The 23236-nt window shown below is 40.1% G+C and overlaps 1 protein-coding gene across 1 annotated transcript in view; it reads left to right on the plus strand.

The window, feature by feature from the left end:
- Positions 1-23236, plus strand: part of LOC109921968 (endonuclease/exonuclease/phosphatase family domain-containing protein 1-like) — a 62566-nt gene that overhangs the window by 21989 nt on the left and 17341 nt on the right. Inside the window, exons 3-4 of the mRNA XM_048608929.1 lie at positions 5043-5153; positions 17262-17396. Of these exons, the coding sequence (XP_048464886.1) occupies positions 5043-5153; positions 17262-17396 (246 nt within the window). The remainder of the gene's footprint in view (positions 1-5042; positions 5154-17261; positions 17397-23236) is intronic.

The raw sequence follows: 23236 nt of genomic DNA on the forward strand, positions 1-23236 counted from the left end.
TGCTGCTTGGCCTGCTGTGTTCATCCAGCCCTGCACCTTGTTGTCTCGGATTCTCCAGCATCTGCAGTTCCTACTATCTCTGGATTATTCCTTGTTATTTTGGTTTGTGTGCACAATACTACGTATTGCCGCTGAGTTGAAGTGCATGTTATCACCCTTGATAGGTTTTCTTGTGGAGCTGTGCACTGACTGGTTGCAGATATTCAGAGTTGGTGTATTTTATTCTGCTCCTGCTATACAGAAAAGTTTGCATGGCTTTTAATCTGTCTAGAAATCTGCCTGACACTGGTTCTAAAGCCACTTGTGTTCAAATGAGAAGATACAGCAGGTTATAAATTTAAAACTGCAGAGGTCAAAGTGTCTGCAGAGATTTTAAATAACTCGATTTGGTGAGAATGGAGAAGGAATAGCTTTACTATTCACAACACAAATAGTTGCTGAGAGAATTGACAATGGCATTTTCTAATTGTCAGATGTCTGATCCAGTATGGTATGTTATACAGGAAAATCTGTGCTCTCTTTGAGCAGAGCAAACAGCAGAGGCTCTAAATTTTAAAAAAAGTGGTGCAATATTAATTTTCTTCTGAGGGAATAACTTTTTACACCTGCAAAATTATTTTTTCAGCACCAGAGGTTTTGTTCAGCAGTTACCTATTGCACCATTCAAACCCAATTACTCATGATTGCGAGAGCTCTAATTTTTGTCATTCATTCTTTGGCACTAAATTCTAAAGTCATGCCATGGCAGTGATATCTGTGCAATATTGGAAAATGCAGAAATAGTTGGTAATCAATTAGTTAGCTACTCCGAAAAAAAAAAGACAGAACATTTTCAGGAAGGCAACCTGTAACTGGAATGCCACAGAGATTAATGCTGGGGCCACAGTTATTTACAATATATACTAATGACTTGGATGAGGAAAGTGAAGTTGGAGGAAGGCACAAAAATAAGTGCGAAGGCAAGTGGTTAAAATAACTAGAATGGGCAAAAAAAAGGATAGTTAGGAAATATGGGAAAATGTGAGGTTATGCACTTTGGCAGGAAGAAGAGGAGCTGAATATTATTTAAAAGGCAAAAGACAGCAGAAAGCTACAACACAGAGATTTTGGGTCCTTGTGCATAATTCACAAAAAGTTAGCTTTATTTAATTAGGAAGGCAAATGGAATGTAGGCCTTTATTTGAAAGGGAGTGGAGTATGAAAATAAGGAGGTTTTGCTCAAACTACATAAGGCACTAGTCAGACTTGCAGCTAGCATACTGTGAAAAGTTTTAGTCCCCTTATCTATGGAAAGATGCACCCGCATTGGAGGAAGTTCATTAGGTTGATCTCGGGTTTAGAGGGACTGCCTTATGAAGACAGGTTGAGAAGGTTGGGCCTGTACTAGTTGGTGTTTAAAAGGAGGAGAGGTGGCCTTACTGAAACACACAAGATTTGAAAGGGATTTGACAGGGAATATGAAGTTGAGTATTTGTGGGAGAGTCTAGGGCCAGAGCACAGAATCTCAAAATGAAGGATTGCACATTTAAGATAAAATGACGAGGAGGAATTCCTTCTTTCAGAACGTAGTGAATTTGTGGAATTCTTTATCATAGAGGACTATCAAGGCTGGATCATTAAGCATATTCAAGGATGAGAAGGACAGAATTTTAATCAGTGAGGGAATCGAGGATAATGGGGGAAAAGGAAAGAAAGTGGTGTAGAGGGTGATCAGATCAGTCATGATCCCATTGAATGGGCTGAATGGCCTACTTCTACATCTTATGGGCTTATTCAGATCTCCAGCATCTATAGTGCTTTCCTTTAGTTTGATTATTACCTAACCTATTAAAGTAAGATTGACCATCTGCGTATAACTTTTATAGCTTTCACTTTTGTATTGAGGACATTTGCTGGTTTAAGACCCAAAGTTCCAATTTGCTTTTCCAAGCTGCTGCAGCATAGCTAATTTTTGCCGTATATGACCTGAAACTTATTTGATCGAATCTAATGTGCAAAGGACCCGGGTTGGAAAATATGAAAGTTAGGTAAAGAACACTTGCCTTTCACAATGAGTGTTGCTGCCGTACAGCATGCACACCAGTGAGGAAGGCGATGGCCTTGTGGTATTATTGCTGAGCTGTTAATCCAGCGACCTAGGTAATGTTTTGGGGACCTAGGTTGAAATCCTGCCACAGCAGATGATGGAATTTGAATTCAATAAAATTTTGGATGTAAGAGTCTAGTGACGACCATGAATCGATTGTCGGGAAAACTCACCTATCTCACTAATATCCTTTATGGAAGGAAAATTACCATCCTCACCTGGTCTGGCCTGCATGTGATTCCAGACCCTCAGCGATATGGTTGACTCTTAACTTCCCTCTGGGCAATAAATGCTGGCCCAGCCAGCAGCACCTTCATCCAATGAATGAATAAAAATAGACATAATTACAGTTAGGAAGTCAAGGTCACTAGATTTAATTTATACCAAGGTAGTAACATCAGAAACATTGTGGGAAAATGTAATGTGACTAAAGGACAATTAAAAAGATAAAGCAGACAGAGTTTAACAAAAGAAGATTGTAGACTTTTAAAATTGTGAGTAGAATGAGACATTTTGGGAAAATTTATTAAACAGCAGTCATAAAATTTTAATGCAAAATCATGGAAGGGGAAATCTGTTGTAATTTAGTTTGTGAAGGATGGGCAAGTATCCACTTTACCCATAAAAAAGCGGACATACTTTATTTTTGCTGCAGAAGGTGAGAAACTGCAAAAAGGCAGTCAGACCCTCTATTTAACAGCGCAGGTTAATACAACAAATTACAGAAAAGTACAGTACGTATGTTATAAAATTTAAAACTATATTAGAATAAAATGATATAACAATACAGAACTTAAAGCTTAAAAAGAAAAATACTACAGAATTCCAATATTGCAATTTAAAAGCTCACAAAACTATGAAAATAAAGTGGCATTGCTATTTATAGAAGTAGAAGTCTTCCAAGCAAAGAGATTAAACCAATACTGGCTTATTACAGGATTAAAAGCTTTAAAGCCAGAAATACAGCAGCATTTCGATACTGCACAATTTAACTCCACTTTAAAGGAAGGAGAATAAATGATTGATTGCATTAAGAAGACAAAGTAGGAAAAATAATGCTGTCACAAAGATTTAATATCAGAGATGGGCCAAATAGAACACCGAATTGGGGATCTTCAAGAAAACAGCTCTAAAGATACAGAATTGCTTCATTGTGAGACAATAATTGGGGTAATTGGTAATTCAACTGACTTGAGTTTCACAGGACCAGTTTATGTAAATGGTTATCTCAGTAATTTTAAGCTTGATGCAGAGGTTAGTGTTATTGTCATATCAGATCAAATACCATAGCTGAGGAAACAGAAGTTACAACCCATAGATATGGGGCTACATGATCCAGGTAGAATAACTCCTAACATTAAATGTACACTATAAGTAAAACTGCAGCATAAACTGTATCATATTAATAGAGAATGCATTGGCAATTTATAATCAGATAACCTCTTTCATGGGCAGGAAGGTGTATTATGCTCTTAATTTTATTCTAAAGATTGAAGAACTTGAACAACACTGGAGTACAAGTTCCTTTAAGATGGAGCATCCTAAATTTGTTCACAGGATTAAGGAAACTCAACACTGGCTATATTATCTGCTTAAAGAAGGATACTAAATCATTATGTCTGTACACATCAAGGAACATTCCACATTTCTTAATGACTCCTGTTCAGAAGCATCTTGAGGAAATCACCAGAATGGACATCACATCTTTGGTGTCAAATCCAGTCAAATGGTTACTGTAGCTATTTCGAATGGGTCCCTCAGAATACGCATTACCTTAATACGCTTCAGCAAGGCAGTAGCTAGGGAAAATTCACCCTAAAAAGAGGAATCGGTGTCAGCGCTCTAACACAACTATCAGCTGATGGTAATTGGTTGCCAAGCAACCACATAGAAATAAATATGAATGGCTTTATTGAACATAGGTCAATGGATTATATATTTATGTGTAGAGAATAAAATCTTTTGGAATAGCTTTACTTGGAGTTGGCAACCCTAATCCAATCTGTGGATCATAATAATTTGGTGCTGTGTCTGAGTTGTTACATTCTTCCCTCCGAGATAGGAGGTTAATGGTTCAATTCCACTCCAGAAACGTAAACATAAAATTTAGGCTGACACTGCTGTGCAGTGCTGAGAGAAACGTGCTGTACTTGGTCTTAAAACATCATTTGGATGACAGATAAAGTCAAAGTTCTGTCAGCCCTTTCAGGTGGATGTGAAATATTCCATGCAAGCATTTAAGGGAGAACAATGGAGTTCTCCCTTGGTCTTATACCTCAACACCATTACTAAAGCAATACCTGCTCATTTTTTCATAGCTATCTGTAGGAATTTGCTGTGCAGTGTTTGCCTTCCAATTTCCTACGTTGTAACAGGGACTCCATTTAAAAAAAATTCTGCATTGCCTGTAAAATGTTTTAGGATATCTTGAGATTGTGAAATGTATGATATAAATGTAAGTTTTTTTTTCCTGTTTTAGATTGGAAACACAGGTTCTCCAATTAATTATGTCACATTTTATTGTTTGTTCACGGGTATGACTAGCTAAGCCAGTATTAATGTTCCTCCCTAATTGTTCTGAAGAAAGAGGTTATGAGCTATGTTCCTATCTGGGATGAATAAAGTATTTCTACAGTAAATTGTTTGAATTATTTGTTGACCAACGGCTTACGGACAAAATAAAGCTAACAGCTATTAGTTCAGTCCTTTCTATTATTACTGTGACTGTAGAATCTAGGACAAGTACAATTCATTCAACAACAATCTCCATGTACTTATGCGCATGGAGCACTGTTAACTGTTTCATTGCATTTTTTAGTATGCACTTGACAGACTTCAATGTGAAATCAGAAAAGATCAAATTTTGCTGGAGTTTTTAAAAAAACTGCTGAAATATAGCTTTAATGTCAAACATGCTCAGAGGCTTTATGCCCCAATCAAAATTTCTCTTTTGCAGTTCTGTGCAGAATTGAATCAGCCAATGCTGCCAAATGTTCGTAAGTGGAAAAGTCCTAGAGGATGTTGGAAGTGTGCTGTATCCGAGAAACCATCTGTACAGAATCATAAGGTATGCTCCCTGCATGCAAATCTTAGCTTAAAAATAAGCCATTGACTCTTCAAAATTTCTCGTATTTCATTAAAACATGGAACATGCGGTTTTGAATGGATTGAGAAACAGGTGGTTTTACATGGGACACAACAGCAATGCTTTTCTGACTATGATTTAGCTATGCCAGTGAATCTGATCCTGACTAAATCAAGGGATGTTTCTTGTTTGTTTGTGCCAGCAACTACCAATTGGTCCTAAATCTACAACATTCAATTCTGATTGGCAATGTCTCCCAATATCTCCCAACTAATGTTCGTCCTATTGACTCCTGGTGCCAACCTGAATGTGAAATGCAGCTTTGTGCCAGACATTATGGTACGTCTATTTATGTACAAAAATGTCGCACAAGGTGAGGGGTGATTATGATCTGCTATGGTTTTTGCTCTTCTCCTTTTTCCTCCACAATCTTCCAATTTCTGTTCAAGCAACATTAGTTCAGTGTTATTCAATGAATTGATACTCATTAGTATTTCTGTTCCAGCCTGAAGATCCTTTATGCAAAGAACTTGTATTTATATAACACCATTTATTTGCTTCTGATGTCCAAAATACTTCATAGCAAATGGATTACTTTGTGATATTGAACATTTACCTTAGTTGGCATCTTCAACAGTGCAGCATTCCTCAGTAATGCAGTGATACATCAGCCTCAATTATGTGCTGAAGACTTGCAGTGGGACTTAATCTCACGATTATTCAAGACTGCCATGTAAGATACCAACACACATTTACCGTAAAATGCCCTTAGCAGCAAGAGAAAATTTAGTGATTTGCTCTCAAGTTTCAAGACCGAGCCTATCTTTCTCTTTTCACTTCTGCTATTACATTTTACTTCTATCCTCTTTACTTCTCCAAAACTACTACTATTGATGTATGTTTGTAGAAAAAGTAGAAGTAGACCATTTGGCACTTAAAGCATGCTCCTTCATTTCATAAAATCAGAGTTCATTTGATTTGTATTTTGAATTCCACTTTTCCATCTGCCTCCAATAACCTTACATTCCTTTGCTTGACAAGAATCCACCTTGAAAATATTCAATAGCCTTGTCTCCATTGCCTTCTGAGACAGTCACACAATCTTCAAAAAGAGACAAAAATTCCCTTCTGGCAAAATCTAACCCCCAATTCACTTAAAACTGCACTTTGAAAATTCCAGCTACCTAACCTTCTAAACTTTTGCCCTCCATTTTCCATAATATTTCTACAGGTTCTGATTTGCTTAATTGCACTAATTCTTTGAACTTTACTGCCAAAGACCCAATAAAACCATCACCCTCTCTATCATCCAGCTGCTCCACTACATCCATGGAATGCAGACCTTAACAGCTATGGTGTAGTCATCCATTGCCAGATTTGCCCGGGCCATGTAAAGAATGATTGGGACTTGCTCTCATCAGCTAAAATTGCTTATGTGAATCATGCCAAATGCATTCCACACAGACTTTCTCCAAAGTTTCCCGCTGCCTTAACCCTGAGCATACCTTTCTCTAGTTCGTTTGCAACTCTCCTCATTGTCGGAAAATCACTTGTAATGGTTCCTGCTCCCACACCATTACCTACAATGTCAACTAAGGATCGATCCTGGCCTTGAACTATTTCCCAGCTTTGGAAACAGATATTGCACGAAAACCTCTGTAGGTCTGGTAGCATCTCTGGAGAGAAAGCAGAGATAACGTTTTGGGTCCAGCGACCCTTCTTCAGAACTGAAGATAGTATCACTTTGGTCATTCTTCAATGTAAAGAATCATATGCATTATGTCAGTTTTATTGTTGTTAATCTGGAAAGAGGGAATACTGACCAGGATAGGGAATAGATTCCCTAATTAATTTTGTATGATAAATAACTTTAAGGATGTTTAATAATGCTCTAACTTGACAACAATTGATTGAGCTTGTATCAAACATATAAATGTATTTTTGTTCCAAATCTTGCAACTGTATGTAGCACACCACTCAGCCTAGTATCACATCTTTGTCACTTTTCTCCCTCACATTATAAATTATTTTGTCTGCAAGGTATCAACCTTGGCTCAGTGGTAGCACTCTCACCTCTAACTTGAGCACATGATTAATACAGGCAGGTGTATCAGTGCAGTACTGCTATAGGCTTCAGGAGAATTTCCTGATTTCCTGACGTGATATGCAGGTAGTGGCATTTGATTCCAATTTAGTGGCCCAAGTAATACATTGTGCATTACACAATATCTTATTCACAATCAAAGGATGGATGGTTTTCTCTGATCTTCTGTGATCACCTTCATGACAATTAGACCTCCTAAAAACAAGATAGAACAGAATCTTAGAAAGTTTATGGTGCAGAGAAAGGCCACTTGGCCCAGCATATCTGTTCTAACTGGTAAAAAATGAGTCACTAACCTCATCACACTTTTCACCATTTGGTCCATAGCTCGGCAAGAATTGTGAAGCTGAACCCCTAGGTCTCTCAGTCCTGCAACACCAACCAAGGTCCTACTTTTAATGGTATGTGCCCTGCCCTTGTTTGTTTGACCAAAACGCAGTACCTCACATTTACCCAAATTAAACTCTGTCTGCCACTTCTTTTTATTTTTGTTTTATTCTGTGACTGGTGCTTATGTAGGAGTGACAGTACACTGTATTTTATATTGCATGCACCTGACAATAAAGGACATTCATTCAATCCATTGACCCAATTGATCAAGATCCCTTTGTAATCTTAGGTAAGCTTTTTCACTGTCCACTCTGCCACCAATTTTGGTGTCATTTGCAAACTTAGTAAACATGCTTTCAATATTGTCATCTAAATCATTTATATAAATGACAAACAAAGTGGATCCAGTACTGAATACCCCTACACTCTTTTTATACTGGTCAAGGGATTCATTTGAATCACGTTGTCTGCACCAAATATGATTTTTTTTTTTATTCTTGACTAAAACTTCAATATCTTTATTCATCCATTGTTCCCTAATCCTACCAGTCTTACCTTTCACGCTAACAGGAACATAATGACTCTGAACTCCCATTATCACACTTATCAGAAATCCCTTCACCTGTGAGCAGTCTACTCCAATCAACTTTTGAAAGTTCTTCCCTCACACCGTTAAATTTTTTCTTACTGCTATTAAAAACTTTTTATGGAAGGCTTATCCTTTTCCATAACTATTTTAAAACTAATAGAATTATGTTCGCTAGACCCAGAGTGTTCCCCTAATATCACTTCAGGCACTCGCCCTGCCTTATTATCCAAGCAAATTTTCTTGAACATATTTAACAAATTCTTCACCATCCAAACCTTCAACTCTATGGTAGTCCAGTCAATGTTTGGAAAATTAATATCACCTACTATTACACCCTTATTATTGTTACATATATCTGAGATCTGTCTACATACTTGTTCCTCGGTCCCCCTCTGACTACTGGGGGCGGGGCTATAGTAAAATCCCATCAAGGTGATCATTCTTTTCTTATTTCTAATTTCAATCCCTATATTTCACCGGATGATTTTTCGGAAATATCATCTCTAGTCACAGCAATAATGCTTTCCTTAATCAAAATTGCCAGCCCCTCCTCTTTCGCCTCCCTTTCTATCCTTCCTAAAGCATCTGAAACCCAAAGCATTGAGCTGCCAGTCCTGTCCATCTCTCAGCCTAGTTTCTGTAATAGCTATGACATCCCAATTCCATGTTTCCAAGCCTGCCCTGCATTCATTTGCCTTACTTGTAAGACTCCTTCCATTGAAATAAATGTAGTTTAGTTCTTCAGAGTTACTTCGTTGTCTGGCTTGGTCTTGTCTGTCTTTTCTAATGAACCATATATACTAGACTACCCTTCCTAGATATAATGGTAGAATGTAAGAACAATGGAGAACTCCAGACTAGCATATACAGAAAGACCACACGTACAGACCAGATACTTAATTACTCCAGCAACCACCTCAACACCCATAAACGGAGTTGCATCAGGACATACAAAGCAAAGTCGAACAGAATCGCATGCAACAGTACCTCCCTACCTGACAAGCTCAATGCTTTCTATGCTTGTTCTGAACAGAAGAACAAAAGGGCGGCGCGGTAGCTCAGTGGTTAGCACTGCTGCCTCACAGCGCCAGTGACCTGGGTTTGATTCCACCCTTGGGCGACTGTCTGTGTGGAGTTTGCACATTCTCCCCATGTCCGTGTGGGTTTCCTCCTACAGTCCAAAGATGTGCAGGTTAGGTGGATTGGCCATGCTAAATTGCCCATAGTGTCCAGGGATGTGTAGATTAGGTGGGTTATAGTGGGATTGGTCTGGGTGGGATGCTCTGAGGGTCGGTGTGGACTTGTTGGGCCGAAGGGCCTGTTTCCACACTGTAGGGATTCTATGATAATCTATGATAATTATTCAAACGGGCCATAAACACTGCACCAAGCCGGAATTGTGCAAAGCAGAACAGGAGCACTTGTATGGAGTTTTTAAAAGGAATGGATACCTAAAAGCACAATCTGCCATTACCTCTGCAACAGACCACAACAAGAAGACACACAACACGGCCAAACACACTAGTCACCCTACTGTGACAGGGACATATCAGAGATGACCACAAGACTACCCAGACCCCTAGGTATCAGGGTAGCCCACAAACCAACAACCACCCTGCGACAGCTACTGACGAACATAAAGGATCCCATAACCACAACCAATAAAATTAACGTAATATACAAAATAACATGCAAGGACTGTGAGAAATACTACATAGGCCAAGCTGGAAGAAAACTGACAATAAGATACATGAACACCAACTAGCCACCAAGAGACAAGACCAATTCTCACTGGTCTCAATACCTATGGACAAAGAAGGACACAAATTCGACTGGGACAACACATCCATAACAGCACAAGCCGAACAGACACATGCCAGGGAATTCCTGGAGGCCTGGCATTCCAACCGGAACTCCATCAACAAACACATTGAACTGGACCTGACATACAAACCACTGAAAAACAGAAATGGAAGTGATACCAACCACCCCAGCAAACTGAGGCATATAATTAACAAGCAGGACAGAACATCAGTGCTTCACCGGAGGTGCACTGATGATGTTACCTAGCAGGGTGATGACACGTCTGCAATCAAACACACCGGCTCGGCGAGCAAGTTTACAACCTCATCCACAACCCAAGCTACAAATCTTTTCTCCAAGCTCCTATCTGTGCCCTTGACAGGAGACAATTATAACAATTATTCTTGTAAATTCTTTCAAATCCTGCCTAACAGAAGACCGCAAGACATAGGAGCAGAACTTAGACCATTCGGCCCATCGAGTCTACTGTGCCATTCAATCGTAGCTGATAGGTTCCTCAACCCCATTCTCGCGCCTTTTCACCATAACCTTTGATTCCTTTAACAATCAAGAACCTGTCTATCTCTATCTAAAATATACTCAATAATCTGGCCTCCACAGCCTCCTGTGGCAATGAATTTCATAGATTCACCATGCTCTGGATGAAGAAGTTTCCCCTCAGCTCCATCCTGAAGGGTCTTCCCTTTTACTCTAAGGCTGTGCCTTTGGGTCCTAGACTGTTCTGCTAATGGAAACATCTTCCCAATGTCCACTCTGTCCAGGCCTTTCAGTATTCTGTAATTTTCAACTAGACCCCACCCCCCCTGCAATATCATTCTAAACGCCCTTGAGTATTGACCCCGCATCCTCGAACGTTCCTCGCATGCTAAGTCTTTCATTTCTAGGATCATTCTCACAAACCTCCCCTGGTCCTTCCTGAGGTATGGGGCCCAAAATTGCTCACAATATTCTAAATGTGGTCTGACCAGAAACATAAGATTCATGCAGATCATAACTTTAACTAGAGGGGACAGTGGTTCATAGTGAATGTTTTTTTTTAAATAGGTTGACAGCTGCTTGTAAAGTTCAGGCAAAGAAACCCCAAACTAACTGATATCTTTCCCCCCTCCAAGCGTAAATATATTGACATTGTTTTTGAAATTGTTTTTGCTGCATGTTTCCTGCCTTTTAGCAGTCCACCTGACTTCCACGATATTTTCGATAACTTCTTCCTCTGTGTGATTAGTCACACTTGTTGAGTCACTGACCTTTGGTAAATAAGTTTATGTTGCTAAGTGATCATCCCTCCTTTGCACATGCACCAGGAAAGTTAAGTATGGGACAGACAAACCTAGCAGCTAATTGCATCTTCACTTTGATTGCCTGGTTTATATCGGGTCAACTCTATCAATCTGAGATGACCGCTTCTTTCAACCTTTCCGCTCTGTAGTAAGTTCTTGCTGCTTCTTGGGCTGAGATCTGTTGTTTTGAATAGCTTCCCCATGTCAGTGGCCAGGGCAGGGAGTATGCAATGATGCATATTTCAAGGCTTGTTCCCTCTGGCGGTAACTTCTTTTATTTGACAGTTACCATCGCAATTTAAAATAGTTGTAGCAACGCAGGCCGGGAACATTTCTGTGTTTTCATTTCCTGTGAATCATAATTCTTAGTAACTGGTTTCAGTTACCAGGAATATGTCAAAATAAGGAGAACAATGTGAGTGTGCTGAGGTAATAATTTCAAATTTGGGTGGCACTTACTTTTAGTAGAACCATCTCCTTAAGAGGGCTTTTTATTGTAAGAAATATGTGGAATGTGTCTGGAGATCTTAAGAACGTAAGAAATAGGGGAGCGAGTAGGCTATTTGGCCCCTCAAGCCTGCTGTGCCGTTCAACAAGTTCACCGCCGGTCTGCCCCAGGCCTCATATTTCAAAAATCTATCTACCTCCTCTTCAGCACTTTCACCATTCACAAATTCTGGGATAGAGAATTCCAGACATTCACTAACCTCTGGGAGAAGAAATTTATTTGCATCTCAGTTTTAAATGAGTGTCTCTTTATTCTCCCATTAGTAAAAGCTTCTCCTCAACCTCCTTCTACACAGACAAGCTCCCTCCGAATCATGTCTGTTTCGACAAGATCATCTGTCTTTCTTCTAAAATTTAATGAATAAAGGCAGTTTCAGCAGTTCTTTAAGTCAACCCCTTCTTCCCAGGTATCAGCCTAGTGAATCCCTTTTGAACTGCCTCTAATGCCAGTATATCCTTTCTCAAATGCAGGGACCAAACTATTCACAGTACTTTAGGTGTGGCCTCACCAACACCCTGTACAGCTGTGTCAAGACTTTCTGTTTTTAAACTCTAAACTCCCTAGCAATAAAGTCCAAAATTCCATTTGCCTTCTTCATTACTTTCTGTACTTCCATGTTAAAGTTTTGTATTTCATGTACAATATCACTCACATCTTTCCCTGTTGTATGTTTTTAGAGTCTTTCCGTTTAAGTGACAGTCTGCCTTTTGATTCTTCCTACTGAAGTGCAATGATCTCACACATTCCTAAACTAAACTCCATCTTCCAAATGTTTGCCTGCTCACTCAACCTATCTGTATTCTCTAGCAGATTCCTTATGCCCTGTCACAACATGTTCCCCACCTCCTATTTTTGTATCGTCAGCAAATTTGGATGCACTTTTTACCTCCTCCATCAAGACATGAATGAAAATAATAATTAATTGAAGCCCTATCTTGTACCTTTTATGCAGCACCTTAATGCCACATTGGAGCTAGTGGTCATAATTCTATTCATTTTAAAATAGTTATTGAAAAGGATAAGCCTTTCATAAAAATTAGTTTTCAATTGGAATAAGGCAGATGGTATGAGATAAGAACTTTCAAAAGTTGATTGACAAGACTGTTCATAGCTAAAGGGGTGACTAAGTTGGGGCTTTTCAAAAGTGTGATAACTAGAGTTCAGAGGCATTATGTTCCTGTTAGAGTGAAGGATAAGGCTGGTAAGAGAAGGGAACATTGGAAAAATAAAGATATTGAATCAAGAATAAGAAAGAATCACATATTAGATGTAGACAACTGGGATCAAATGAATCTTTTGAAGGGTATAAAGAGTGTAGGGGCATTCTTAAGAGGGAAATCAGAAGGTCAAAGAGGGGATATGAGAGAGTCTTGGTAGATAAGGTGAAGGATAATCCGAAGAGATTCTAGAAGTACATTTAAGAGCAAAAGAGTAACTGGAGAGAGAACAGGACCCTTAAAGATCAATGAGATTGTCGTTGTGTTGAACCTCAGGAAATGGGAGAGATACTAAATAAATATTTCATGTCAGTTTTTACTGTGGAGAAAGAAATGGAGGGTAGAAAACTCGGGGGAATAAATACTGATGTTTTGAAAACAGTTCACATTACAGAAGATGATGTGCTGGAGGTTTTAGAAAACATGAAGGTGGATAAATCTCCAGGACTCCATCAAGTGTATCCCAGGACATTATGGGAAGTTAGGGAAGAAATTGCAGGGCCTCTAGCAGAAATATTTGTATTATCTATGACTGTGGGTGATGTGCTGGAGGACTGGAGAATGGCTAATGTTGTGCCTTTATTTAAGAAACGTAAGGAGAAACCTGGGAACTATAGAGCTGTGAGCCTGACATCTGTGATGGGTAAGTTGTTGGATGTGATTCTGAAAGATAGGATAGGATTTATATACATTTGGAGGGGCAAGGACTGATTAGATTAGTCAATATGGTTTTGTGTTAGGAAAATCGTGTCTCACAAGCTTGATTAAGTCTTTCTTTTTTTCAGGAAGCAAACAAAAAGATTGATGGGGGCAAAGTAGTATATGTTGTCTACATGGACTTTAGTAAAGCCTTTGACGAGATTCCGCACAGTAGTCTAATCATTAAAGTTAGATCACATGGGATTCAGAGAGAGCTTGCCAATTGGACCCAAAATTGGCTTGATGGTAGGAGACAGAGGATGGGGCTGGAGGGTTGTTTTTTCACACCAGAGGCTCATGACCAGCAGTGTTCCACAGTGATTGGTACTGGGTCCACTTTTGTTTGGATGAGAATATAGAAGGCGTGGTTAGTAAGTTTGCAAGATTGGTGATAGATAACCTTCTTCAATGCCCATTCTAAGATTACAAAGAGATCTTGATCAATTGAGTCAGTGGGCTAAGGAATGGCAGATAGAGTTTAATTTGGATAAATGGGAGGTATTGCATTTTGGTAAAACAAACAAGGGCAGGGTTTATACAATTAAAGTAGGGCGGTGGGTAGTGTTGTAGGACAGAAGGAGCTAGGGGTTCAGCTTCATAATTCTTTGACGTTTGTGTCACATGTAGACAGGGTGGTAAGAAGGCATTTAGCGTGCTTGCCTTCATTGCTCAGACTTTGAGTATAAGAGTTGGGATGTCATGTTGAGGTAGTACAGGACCTGGTGAGGTCTCTTTTGGAGTACTGTGTGCAGTTCTGGTTGCCCTTCTATAGGCAACCTAAACTTTTTTTTAAAAAAAAAAAAAAAAAAAAAAAAAAAAAATTATTGAATAGGAGAGGCCTCAGAATAAATTTACCAGGACGTTGCGGGGAATGGAAAGGTTTTGAGATATAAAAATAGACTGGAAGAGCTAGGACTTTTTTCACTAGAGCATTGAAGTTTGAAGAGTGATCTAATAGAGGTTTATAAAATCTTGAGGGGCATAGAAAGGATGAATGTCAAGGGTCTTTTCCCTAGGGTGGGGGAGTTCAAAACTAGGGTGCATATTTTTAAGGTGAGAGGAGAAAATTTTAACAAGGATGAGTGGAAACTTTTTTACGCAGAGAGTGTTAGTATGTGGAATGAACTACCATAGGAATTGATGGATGTGGGTATAGTTACAACATTTAAAAGATATTTGGGTAAGTTCATGAACGGGAAAGGTTTAGAGGTATATATGCTAAACGTAGGCATGTGCAACTAGTTTAGTTTGGGAACATGGTCGTTGTGGACTAGTTGGACTGAAGGGTCTGTTTCCAGGCTGTATGACTCTGACTATAAATGCCTTCCAAAGGCAAACTCCAAATACACTACTTCTACTAATTCCTCTTTATTTACTCTGTCTATAATATACTCAATGAACACTAGCAGATTTGTCAAACATGACTACACTTTCTCAAAATTATGTTGACTGTTTGTTTGATTCTGTTAAGCTTTTCTAAAGGCTCTGCTGTTACTTCCTGAATGATGGATTCTTATCATGTTCCTAATGACGGATGGTAGGCTAGCTGGCCTAAAGTTTCCTGTCTTCTGACTTCCTCCCTTCTTGAACTGGAATATCAGATTAGCAGTTTTCCAATCTGCTGGAATCCTCCTGGAATCCATTGAGTTCTGGAATATTTCGACCAATGCCTTCACTATCTCTGAACCACTTACTTTAAAATCGAGTCCTGGTGAATCGTCTGTCTTTAGTCCCATTAGTTTGTCAAATACTTTTTCCCTTGTGATGGAGACGGTTTCGTCCCATTAGCGCCTTATTAGCCTCTGAAAGGTGCTAGCGAAGTCACCATGTATTGTCTATTCCCAGTTGTCCTTGAGAAAGTCTAAGTGGAAAAGATGCATCAAAAATGCTGGTGGGTATGGTGTCCAGGATTTTAACCTATCAATGATGATGGAACAGAATTTAGAATTCTAAATGTGTACTCAAGTGTACAGGAGTACAGTGAAAAGTTTACAATGTCACCCGACGTGGCGCCATTTTAGGTACAAAATACCTAGGTACAAAATAGATGAAGAAAAAGAAAGTTACATTACCTTACACTTATTCTTAGTATATGTTAGAAATATATGAATGAAAGTTAAAATGATAAACATTACAGTCTTTTACAAAGGGCTTGCTGTTGATCAATGTAGGGGCTTTCCAACGTGGTCTGACCGGGCTCACAAGCCACTGACTGCCCACGCTGGTCCCCAAGCCAACAGCCGTCCCACTCCTCCCCAGGCCTCCGGACTCACTGGCCGTCCATCTCCGCTTGGGTCCTCTGGACTCACTGGCCGTCCATCTCCGCTTGGGTCCTCCGGACTCACTGGCCGTCCCACTCTGCTCGGGGCCTCAGGCCCGCTCCATTCTATGCCTCCACCCACTCTGCAGTGGCCCTCAGATGCTCCAATGATGTCACTGCAGCTCCAAGGTTTAAAAAAATACTTAAAAAAACACAAATTTAAAAGAGAAGAAGAATGAGAAAAAGAAAAGAAAAAACGGACAGAATAGAGGAGCCCCAGGCTGAGGAGCCTGGATGCTGCCATCTTGATTTTTCAAAAATTTATGCCCAGGCCACAATAGTGTTTGACTTAGGAAATTCGAAGGTGATGGTGTTCCTATGCTCTATTCACAATGGCAATTGACCTTCTTGGTGTTCACTAGATTGGGAGTTGCAGTTAAGATGTTTCATGGGTTTCTGCTATGGATGCTGTAATGCTTACCTGTCCACATCAAATTTGGGGCGGCACGGTGGCTCAGTGGTTAGCACTGCTGCCTCACAGTGCCAGGAATCCAGGTTCAATTCCACCCTTGGGCAACTGTCTGTGTGGAGTTTGCCGATTCTCCCCAAGTCTGCGTGGGTTTCCTCCGGGTGCTCTGGTTTCCTCCCACAGTCCAAAGATGTGCAGGTGGATGCATAGGTGGATTGGCCATGCTAAATTACCTGTAGTGTTCAGGGATGTGTAGATTGTGTGAGTTATAGGGGGACCGGTCTGGGTGGGATCTGAGGGTTGGTATGGAGTTGTTGGGCCAAAGGGCCTGTTTTCACACTAAGGATTCTATGATGAAATACCACCAATCAGTGATTTATCTGCCCTCTTGGTTGGATGCAAAAAGGTTCTATGCCACTATTTTTGGAAAACCGCAGAGTTCTTTCAGTGTTCTGGTCATTGCTTACTTATCCTTCAACTATTATCACTGTAACAGATTACATAACATTACATTATTTACATAATGTGCAAATTAGCTATTGTATTTCCTACACGATAACATTGCCAAACTGCACTCAAAAAGGTTATTAATTCCTGCAAATCATTTTGGATGTCCATAAATCATGAAAGGTGCTGGATAATTGCAATTTCTTTTCAGGCTTTCACTCATTCTCCACTCTGAAGTTGTCAGTGGAAAAATCTCCTCCCATTAGTTAGCAAGTTCAGACTGCAAGAGAGCAAAAACTAGATTAAACTAATCTCTGATGAGACATGTGAATATCTCGTTTTCTAAATGTTGCTTTTCTACAGAGTGCAGAGTATGCGGGTTATCTTTGGGACAGCAGTGCTGGAGTCGAACTGAAAACTACCTTCCTTCTGGAGAATGCACAAACCAATGGGAATGGGAAACCCTGTGTCTCCAAGCCTTATGTTGCATGTTTCAAGGTGAATGGTCTTTTTCTGCCTCTTCAACACCCTTGCTCCTGTGGTAGTCTTAAAGCAGTTATGTTAGCTTCTTCAATAAATGTCATCAAGGTCAAAAGCCTGCATGTGAGTAGAGTAGCAGGTAGCTCAGGTAGGGAATAATTTGAGTACTTGTAACTCAGAAGGATAAAAGGCAACTTGATTGAAGGGACCATGAAGGGTCTTGACAAGGTGAATATGGAAAGTATGTTTTCTCGTGGAAGAATCCAGAACTAGGAGTCCATAAGACCATTAGATGTAGGAACAGAAGTAGGCCATTGAGTACGCTCCATCATTCAATGAGATCATGGTTGATCTAATAATCTTGAACTCCACTTTCCTGTTTTATTCCTATAATCCTTGATTCCCTTAATGATTAGAAATTTGTCTATTTTGGCCTTAAACATACTTAACAATCCAGCTTCGAAAGGCCTCTACAGTAAAGAATTCCATAGATGCACTATCCTCAGAGAAGAAAAGTTCTTCAGCTCTGTCTTTAATGGGTGATTTCTTATCCTGACATTTCACCCTCTAGTCCTAGATGTTCCTTCAAGGGGAAACGGTCTTTCCACATCTACCCTGTCAAACCCTCAATAAGGTCCCCTGTCATTCTCTAAACTCCAAAGAGTACAAACCTAACCAATTGAATATCTCCTCATAAGAAAATCCTCCAGTTTTGGGATCAACACTGTCTCTGGACTGCCTGTAATGCCAGAAAAATATTCAAAGACTTTACTTGCACTCCCTTTTAAGGAAGAGGGACATCTGTCTTCTTTGGGCAACTCTTTATTTTTAAACTGATTCTTAGATCAAGGCTACTTAATAAAAGCCCGTCGTATGAGAGTAGAATATTAGCATGGACGGAGGATCAGTTAACTAATAGAAGACAGAGAGTTGGGATAAAGGGCCAATTTTCAGGATGGCAATCTGTACCTAGATACAGAGGGAGTGTACAAAATGTGCTATCGAGTAGCAAATCCTTCCAATATTCCACATCATTCCCAAAGGGAAGAAAATATCATAATATGCAAACAATCTTATGGAGTGGCAGACCAGGCCAAATGGCCAGATAGTGTATTCTAGTTTCTATGTCTTACTTCCTTAATATATCAGATATAATGGCCAAACAGTAAGCTTGCTAATAAAAAGGTATTAATCTATATATTTAAGGTTAATTGAGAAGAAGCTATAATAGCAATATAAGAACAGGTCTGGGATACGGGAGATTTTATCTCATTAACCTTCCAGGAGACGAGAGAAGAAATAGTATAAGTACATTGTAAATCAGTAAAGGAGACTAGGAGATGTAATCCAGTATGAACAGGAATTATGGATATACATTTATACTTCTAGTAGAGGAATGATGCTACTGGCCTTGTTTAAAGCCTTGAAATGTTTTCTTATTGATCGATTCACAAAGATTCATGCATAGAAATTCAAATATGGTTGTGAAATGTGATGTTTTCCAGCCAGTGCTTAAACCCCACACAAACTAAGGGTCTAGGCCTTTCCTGCTCCTCTGATGCTGCTTGACCTGCTGTGTTCATCCAGCTCTACACCTTGTTATCTCATCCAATCTGAACAACTTTCCCTTTCTTCCTTCGTTGTGTACTTCTCCATCTTCCTGTGAATACTTTTACCATGTTCAACTCCACGATTCCTAGTGGTAGAAAGAAATTCTCAGGAATTCCTTATTGGATTAACAGTAACTGTCTTATATTTACGGCCTGCAGTTTTGAGCTTTTCCACAAGAGAAACAGTTTCTCCATGTTTTTATATCAAATCCCGTGCATAACTTTAAAACCTCTGCTAGGTCACCCAATAACATTCTCGTCCCTGGAGAATATAGTCCGAATTGTTTGTCGCCTTTAATCCTTTCATGGGATGTAAGAATTGCTGGCAAGGCCAATATTTGTTGTCCATCCCTCATTGGTCTTAAAATGCTCTTTCTAGGCTATTTCAGAGCCCAGTCAAGAATCTACCATATTAGTGTAGATTCCAGTACATGCAGGCTACACCAAGTAAGGATGGCAGATTTTATTCCCTAAAACATGGTTATGGACCAGATAATTTTTAGAGTAATCAATGATAGATTTGTGGCCACCATTACTGAAACTAACTTTTAATTTCAGATTTTATTAACTCCATTTAGATCCTAGCAACTGCCTCAGTGGGTTTTGAACCCTTGGCCTCAGGGTATTAGTGTGGGACTCTGGATTACTAATGCAGTGAAATTACACTACAACACCTTCTGCCCTGAGACTTGTATTTCTGCTCTAATATCATTCTTTTAAATCTGTTTTGTACCTTCGACCCCACCTCTTTTTTTTGTAATTCAGAAAGAAGTGCTAAGTCTAATCAAGGTACTGGAAGAGTTAAGTCTTTAATGCTACACAAACCTAACACAATTCCAACTGTTGCTGATTTTGGCAGGCAGCTTTAAAAAATGAACATTGTATCCAGCCATACTTTCATTGGTATAATTAGTAAATGCTTTGTAGTAAATGTAGACCTGCTTTGGCCCTGTGTCCCACAACGGAGGAAGCAAATTCTTAGATTTCAACATTGCTGACACAATCTGTTCACATGAAGTAGCCACTTGGATGAGACAACTGGAGCTGCTGGTGGCATTAAAGTGACAACTGCTCTCTTTTGGCAGAGGGGAAGAGATGGGAGTGGGGGAAGGTGTGATGGAGTGAGGGAAGCTGACGTGGAATGAGAAATCAATAGCATCTAAACTGTATTTTTTTTAATATTGCCTGAGAAACACATCAATGAAACTCGTACCTGTTTTAGGCTATGACTATAAACCCTTATTTACCACCTTCCACAACCTTAGGACATCACAAGGAGCTTTGCAACAAATGAAGCACTTTTTAAAGTGTAATCCCCTTTGTTTTGTAGCAAAGGTGGCGCCAGTTTGTGCACAGCAAGATCCCACAAACAGCAATTGGTAAAGGATCTGGCAATCCATTTTAGTGTTGGATAAGGGATGAAGGTTACTGAGCTCACTTGGAGACATTGTGTTCTTTTCATGGTACTATAGCACCTTTTACTTAAATTTGAGAGGACAAAGTGAGCTTTGGGTTCAATGTTTTGGCTAAAAGGGAGCCTCTCTCATACTTGGGTGCAGCACTGAAGGGAGCACTGCATATTCAGCTTGGATTTTGTGCTTATTTCAGGAATAGCATGTGAACTCACATTATTCCAAATCAGGTGAGAGTACGACCATTTGAGCACTTTAATTGAAAGTTATGAGAGGTGTGATAATAAAAGTCTCCATAAAGTTATTTTTGTACTTGTCTATGAATTTATGTGAATTACAGTGAATTTTCCTTTTTGGTATTACATACTGAATTTGTCTTCCTGTAATTATCATGTGCAGAAATGTTTATAGAGGTTGACTCCTTTGCAGAGCTTGTTTTCTCCCAGCCATTCAGAGGGAGTTTCCAACCCTCATTCGACGTATTCCCATTGCTGACAGTGACTCTCTTATTCTGTTGGAACAAAGAACAAAGAAAATTACAGCACAGGAACAGGCCCTTCAGCCCTCCAAGCCTGCACTGACATGCTGCCCGTCACAACTAAAACCCCCTACACTTCCGGAGACCATATCTCTCTCTTCCCATCCTATTTGTCAAGACGCCCTTTAAAAGTCACTGTAGTATCTGCTTCCACTACCTCCCCTGGCAGCAAGTTCCAGGCACCCATCACCCTCTGCATTAAAAAAAAAACTTGCCTCGTACATCACCTTTAAACCTTGCCCCTCACACCTTAAACCTATGCCCCTTAGTAACTGACTCTTCCACCCTGGGAAAAAGCTTCTGGCTGTCCAGTCTGTCTATGCCCTTTATAATCTTGTAGACTTCTATCAGGTCGCCCCTCAATCTCTGTCATTCCAGTGAGAACAACCCAAGTTTCTCCAACCTCTCCTCATAGCTAATGCTTTCCATACCAGGCAACATCCTGGTAAATCTTTTCTGTACCCTCTCCAAAACCACCACATCCTTCTGGTAGTGTGGCGACGAAAATTGAACACAATATTCCAAATGCGGCCTAACTAAGGTTCTATACAGCTGCAACATTACCTGCCAATTTTTAAACTCAATGCCCCGGCCGATGAAGGCAAGCATGCTGTATGCCTTGTTGACTACCTTCTCTACCTGCGTTGCCACTTTCAGTGACCTGTGTACCTGTACACCCAGATACCTCTGCCTATCAGAACTCTTAAGGGTTCTGCCCTTTACTGTATATTTTCCATCTGGATTAGACCTTCCAAAATGCATCACCTCACATTTTTCCAGATTAAACTCCATCTGCCATCTCTCTGCCCAAGTCGCCAACCGATCTATATCCTGCTGTATCCTTTTGATGGTCCTCATCGCTTTCCACAATTCCACCAACCTTTGTGTCATCGGCAAGCTTACTAATCAGACCAGTTACGTTCTCCTCCAAATCATTTATATATATTACAAACAGCAAAGATCCCAACTCTGATCCCTGAAGAAAGCCACTAGTCACAGTTCTCTATTCAGAAACGCACCTTTCCACTGCTACCGTCTGTCTTCTAAGACCGAGCCAGTTTTTCATCCATCTTGCAAGCTCACCTCCGACCCTGTGCGACTTTACCTTCTGTATCAGCCTGCCATGAGGGACCTTGTCAAAGGCCTTACTGAAGTCCATGTAGACCACATCCACTGCCCTCCCCTCATCGATCATCTTTGTCACTTCCTCAAAAAACTCAACCAAGTTAATCAGACACGACCTCCCCTTCACAAAACCATGTTGCCTCTCGCTAATACGCTTATTGATTTCCAGGTGGGAGTAAATCCTGTCTCGAAGAATCCTCTCCAATATTTTCCCTACCACTGATCTAAGGCTCACCGGCCTGTAATTAGCTGGATTATCCTTGCCACCTTTCTTAAACAAAGGAACAACATTGGCTATTCTCTAATCCTCTGAGACCTCCCCTGTAGCCAGTGAGGATACAAAGATTTTCCTCAAGGCCCCAGCAATTTCCTCCCTTGCCTCTCTCAATATTCTGGGATATATCCCATCAGGCCCTGGGAACTTGTCTACCTTAATGTTTTTGAAGACCCCAATACCTCCTCCCTTTTGATCTCGACATGAACCAAACTATCTACACCCCCTTCCCCAGACTCATCATGCACCAAGTCCTTCTCTATGGTGAATAATGATGCAAAGTATTCATTTAATACCTCGCTCATTTCCTCTGGCTCCACACATAAATTCCCTTCCCTGTCCTTGAGTGGGCCAACCCTCTGCCTGGCTACCCTGTTACTCTTTAGATATGTATAAAAAGCCTTGGGATTTTCCTTAATCCTGTTGGCCAATAACTTTTCATGACTCCTTTTAGCCCTCCTGACACCTTGTTTAAGTTTCTTTTGACTTTCCTTGTATTCCACCCTTTCTTTGTGTATTCCCAGCCTCCAAGCCTTGATAAATGCTTCCCTTTTCTTTTTGATTATGCTCACAATATCTCTCGTTATCCAAGGTTCCCTAAACTTGCCATACTTATCCTTCATCCTTAAAGGAACGTGCCGGTCGTGAGTTCTGAGCAACTTACACTTGAAAGCCTCCCACATACCATATATTGATTTGCCCTCAAACATCTGCCTCTAACCTACATTCTTCAGTTCCTGCCTAATATTGTTGTAATTAGCCTTCCCCCAATTTAGCACCTTCCGATCTTTATCCATCAGTACCTTAAAACTCACTGAATTGTGATCACTGTTCCCAAGCTGCTCCTCTACTGAGATGTTGACAACCTAGCCAGGCTCATTCCCCAATACTAGGTCCAG

The sequence above is a fragment of the Rhincodon typus genome, chromosome 2 (genome assembly GCF_021869965.1).
Source record: "Rhincodon typus isolate 14 chromosome 2, sRhiTyp1.1, whole genome shotgun sequence".
Taxonomy (NCBI): domain Eukaryota; kingdom Metazoa; phylum Chordata; class Chondrichthyes; order Orectolobiformes; family Rhincodontidae; genus Rhincodon; species Rhincodon typus.